The 5,529-nt window shown below is 36.9% G+C and overlaps 1 protein-coding gene across 1 annotated transcript; it reads left to right on the plus strand.

The window, feature by feature from the left end:
• The first annotated feature begins 2,340 nt into the window (after window positions 1–2,340).
• On the plus strand, window positions 2,341–3,536 carry LOC126605102 (pathogen-associated molecular patterns-induced protein A70). The gene has a single exon (XM_050272453.1). It carries the CDS (start codon window positions 2,466–2,468, stop codon window positions 3,369–3,371), a length of 906 nt encoding a protein of 301 aa, XP_050128410.1. The 5' UTR covers window positions 2,341–2,465; the 3' UTR covers window positions 3,372–3,536.
• The last annotated feature ends 1,993 nt before the right edge of the window (window positions 3,537–5,529 follow it).

Consider the following 5,529-nt stretch of genomic DNA (forward strand, 5'->3'; position numbering starts at 1 on the left):
CTAATGAAAAAGGCTTGAAAACTTTGAGTTTTAATGATAAGGACAAAATAAAGGGTAAAATGAATAGTACTAGGATTGACTTTTTAGTGTAAAAATGTGGTTTTTCGTTAAAGTGAACAGTACCGGGTGCTTTTCGTTAAAGTTCCCTAAAACGAAAGGCACATGTATAAAACAACTCTTTTACTCAAACTGTTTACAGTGAACGGAACATCACCATTGTATTGAACAAAAATAGATAAGTTGGTTGCTTCAGTGATAATCCACTCACTTAGAACAATAATAATGTTAGATTAGAGCATTTCCATATTATAAAGATTATGTTAAAAAGCTTGTGTTATATATACTCATCTAAGTTGACATATGTCGATATAAACTTTCAGCAAAAAATATTACTCTCCAGTATTCTGCATCCACTCTCGACGAATCTCAACAAATGTCGACATATGTTAGCATAAACTTTCAGCATATGTTGACAAGAATTAGAAGGTGATTACTGGTGCTCGACAAAATGACCCAATAAAACTTTTTTGTTGATATTATGATTACATTATTTGAAAATTCTGACTACACTACTGTCAATTAGTTTACAAAATTTAATTTAAAAATTAATCTCCCTGGTATTATCCTAACACAGTAACAAAAGAAATTAATAAGAGGAAGAAAATAAATCTTAATTAACGTCTTCGAACGGATAATTTTCGTTGGATAATTTTGCCTGTGGTGCGCTGGTAAACCCTAGTCTTTTGTCACTTTGCTATCAGCTACCAGGGATAAACAATTGCATGTCCACTGCTAAAGTCATAAAGTCATTGTTTTCCAACATACTGCAAAAGTCTTCAGCGCTATAATCGATGATATTGACCTTTTATAACAATCTTAGGTCCTTTCGTACTGTCTGAATTGTAGATCCTATGTTGGATTAAGTAATATGACTATTGTCGTATTTAGTAAGGTTTTTCTAGTAGTTTAAAATCTTAAATTTTTGTTTATTTTGATGGATTAAAATAAATTATCCGCGTAAAAATCTTTCAGAATTTAGTATTATTAGACTTTTAATGGGCGATTGATAAAGACCCAATTAGTTACCGTATTGATTTGAAATATGTTGTTTTTTTGTTTTTTTCATGTCGTGTTAACATGTGGTATAAAAAATTGTTATGTCTAATGTTTTCTGTTTGGAAAATGCGAAGGAAACCATATTTTTATCATATTTTGTAAATTACATAATGTGACAATTGATAGTTAAATTTCTTTTATTGAAGAATTTCAATCATAATTAACTATCACATTATGTGGTATCTAAAATATGGTCTAAAAAATGATCTTCCTATTATCGTTCTATTTATTTTGGTGTAAACAAGGCCTTGTTAATTTGATTATAAGTCAAAGTTAGGTTCGATGGAGAGACTTTGTTTATTTATGTGTTATATAGTTACAAAAACAAAAATTATCAACAATTGTTTAAGAGATAAAGTTTTTATTTCGTAACAAATTATTGATTTATCGTTGTAATCTCTTTGTTAATTACTTTAGTTCATGTGCATACATCTGATTCATAATCGGCACTTCCTTGTTTCTGTTGTTAAAAAATATGTTAGTACAAGTAACTAACACGTGTAAAGTACCAATCGTTAGAGCTAATTTAAGTTAATATCCTTGGAGGATATGATGTTAATACTCCAAAAGGCTTGGCAATTCTTGGTGAATGAAATTGTTTAATTAAGTGAATAGCAACAAAGCTTGTACAATATCTTACATATCATATGAAAATGAATGTTTTGTGTACTTATCAAGTCTTGTGTATATAATAGAGTTATATAACATGGCCTAAAACTTTAGTCATTCCAACATTAATTTAAGCTTATCACATCAAGTTTCGGAATATCTAATCAAATGAAGTTTTACTTGTGATCTTCTCTAATAAAATGAAGATCTGATACCGCAAAATTAATAACATGCAAATGCAAGTTTCTACTTAAATTTTGTTTTTTCAATACACAAAAATTAAGAATATTGTTACCCTCTCTCATTTTGTTACCCTAAATGTTGTGATTAAATCTCTGTTTCAATATTATGTTAGATGATAGGTGGAGTTAAACTTAAGGGTAAGTAACTACAAAAAAAAAAAAACCATTCACTTCTACTTAATAAAGCTTAAGAATTTTTTTTATTTGTATTAAGTTATAACTTGTGCACTTATCAAATAAACTTCCGTGTGAAAACAATAAAAACACGTGCAACATGTTGATACGCCCTGTGATCCCCACACACTCCGAAACAAAAAAGACGTCACCTCTCGCGATTATATATATTAATCTGTCTGCCTCATCCTACTCACCGAAAAGCTCCTCCATTTTCCTCTACAAAAACAACACGCTCTCTCTCTCTCTCTCTCTCTCTCTCTCTCTAGAAGCGCAAAGCAGCTGAGACACCGCAACATAGAGGACCCGTCGTCGTCTTTGGCCATGTTGACATCGATGCTCAGCTGGTTCACGCCCACCTCGCTCTTCCTCCTCCTCAACCTCATCATCGGCATCATAGTCCTCAGCTCCCGCCATGGGACCCACAAAAGGCCTCGGCAGCAACAACAACTGCAGCAGCAAGAAGAGCAACTCGGCCTGTTCAACTCGCCCCAACTCGAACGAGCCCCCTCATTGTTGGACCGGGTCCGGTCGATAAACTTCTCCCACTACAAATTCGAGCAAACGAACCCGGAAACCCAGTACGCGGCGCGACAACATGCAAATTTAGATAATTCGACCGAGTTAAACGGGACTCCCTCACACCAACCCGAAAGAAGTCCTTCGCTACTGGACCGGATCCGCTCCATCAACTTTTCCCACCACAAATTCGAACAATCCATCAATCCAGAACCCCAGTCCGGCGAATCAGCAGAACAACATCCTGGTTCGAGTCCGAAAGTCTGCGATAGTCCGGTCGGGTTAGCTAGGACACCCTCGCTCTTGGAGCGGCTCAAGTCGATGGATTTCCCATTCTACCGGTCCGAACATGCCGATCCAGAGAATAAAATTTACGAACCGGAGGAGTCCGAACGTGAGGGCCCCGACCCCATTTCGAGACAAGAAAACTTGGTTCATCGGAGTAAGTCGAACCCGAGTAATGGGGCTGGGGTAAACCAGTACCAGAAGATAAAAAAGTCGACTAGCGAGAAATCGCGGCTCCGAGGAGGGGTTGAAGGAAACGACGACGAAAGGCCTGCGACACCTCGGATGGAGAAAACGAGGTCGTTTGGAGGCGATGAAGCGGTTGACGCGAAAGCTGACGATTTCATAAACAAGTTTAAGCAGCAGCTGAGACTGCAGAGGCTCGACTCGCTCTTGCGTTACAAAGAAATGCTTAAAAGAAAATAAAAAATAAAAAAGTAGCCAATAATAAGCAAGTTGTTTTCCTTTTTTAAATTTAATTTATTGCCCTTGTTTTTTTTTTTGGTTGGCTGTGGGTTTGTGAATGTAATGGTATTTATTCAGTTCTGTGGATTATTTTGGTAACATGCATTTGGTAGTAAGTTGAAGTAATTAATGAGTTTTTTATGAAATATATAACTATAAACATATGTAATTCTCAAGCAAGGGAAAGGATCCTCTCCGGACCCAATCCCACCGGATCCTCTGGATCCATCTTCTTTAAGGGCCAAGTCGGCGTCAGCCCGGAGTAAGCTTCGTGGCCTCCCCGGAGTTAGTTATCGACAACGCTGTAATAGTCGTCGATGACTCGCCGTTCTAAAGTTTCCCATAAACAAACAAAAAGAGTGAAGAAGAAGACTCAGAATTGAAGAAGAAAGGATTATTGAAGGAGAAGAATTGTAGGAGATGAGGAATCAGAAGAAAAACTGCAGAGAAAAATGAAGAAGGACGATCCTCTCCCCTCAAGCTAGGCATTGAAAGGCTTACGTAAAAGTGGTATGTTAATTGCGAAGAAAGTTAACTAATTGACAATATGGGAAGTAGCATAACCTCTTATAAACTCAATGCAAGGTCCCTTATCCATCAATGTGGGACTCATTCTCAACACATCCCTCACATGTAGTGAATTTTCGAGCCTAACACGTGGATAACACAACGGGGTGACCTGGAACACATGTGACCGTTTGGCTCACACATTGGACAACCTGCTCTGATATCATAAAGAAAGTTGAGGTTTCATCATAAAACCAATTAGCAATATGTAGAGTATCCCAACCTCTTATAAGCCCATGCAAAATCTCTCATCCCATCAATGTGGGACTCATTCTCAACAAAATAATTACTTAGTCGAAGAAAATTACTTAAGACAAAACAATAAGTAAAAAAAAAAAAAGTAACACAAATCATTGATTTGAAAAGCAAGGCGAGTAAGAAGACATATTCCTTCTTATGCTATATCTAGCAAGGGTTAATCAAAGACTCTTCATCATCGTTATAGAAGGATATTACTTAGGTCATAATTTGATAATTTCCGTGGATTTTGCCAGGTCCATTTTGTTTTGTTGTGAGATAGCTCATTTTGTAGTTCTAAACCCTTGATTGTTGTTAGCGCTCAAAATTTTCAGGATAACAAATTAAAGTACTAAATTTTTGGTGGGCTTACAATGTGGATTGAAATTATTAGACTCAAATATTTAAGTGGTCCACTCATTGAAATTGGGCTACATCCACTGTGTTGCTAGGATTGTATTGTTTTCAAGACTAAAAATAACGTTCAGCTAGTACCTGAACCTTCTCTACTTTCAGTTTTACGACCCTAATACAAGAGGTTTCCACCTTTATATCGGCCCCCAAGGAACCCTCCCTAACCGCCTTGGGTTTTCCTAATTTGACATTGAATGCACCATTTACGTAGACTAGAATATACTCACATTTTCACCTATCAGCCAGGCATTCGACGATGAAGTGACATGTGTTCAGTCGAGATGGTGCGCCTTTTCAGAGTGATGCGTTGGTTATTTAACCCGGTATTTCTGAGCGTTGTTCCGACCATGTTGGGTCTCTACTACAGACTGTGAGTCGCCACGTAGTCTGATTAACGTTTAAGTAGACTTGTCCCTGAAGATTTGTGCCATAAAGCTGTCAATCTGCCCACATGCTCTTGGTGATGGGTAAGCTATTCACATTTGGTCGGGCAGTCTGATTAACGTTTGAGTAGACTTGTCCCTGAAGATTTGTGCCATAAAGCTGTCAATCTACCCATATGCCCTTCTACGAGCAAATAATCCAAATTCCAAAGCCTCTCAAAGAACAAATCTCTACAAAGAAAGCAAGCTTCTCTCAAACATTTCAAAGAGAGGGTACCATTCCTTCTCCAAATCTCTCTCAATCAAGTAGTTTTGGTGAAGATGTACCATACCTTCTACAAGCTTTCTCAAAATCAAAATAAGCCTTCTTTGGCAAAGCTCTAGATTTTACTTGCTTTCTCTTTTTGTGTAGCTAGCTCACCATTTACAATTCCGTCATCTTTTAACAGCCACTAAGTATTTCAATACAAATTTCTCTTTATGAATCACTTTCATATTGTGATTTACTTTTCTACTTA

This window comes from Malus sylvestris, chromosome 15, assembly GCF_916048215.2.
Source record: "Malus sylvestris chromosome 15, drMalSylv7.2, whole genome shotgun sequence".
NCBI classification, from domain to species: Eukaryota; Viridiplantae; Streptophyta; class Magnoliopsida; order Rosales; family Rosaceae; genus Malus; species Malus sylvestris.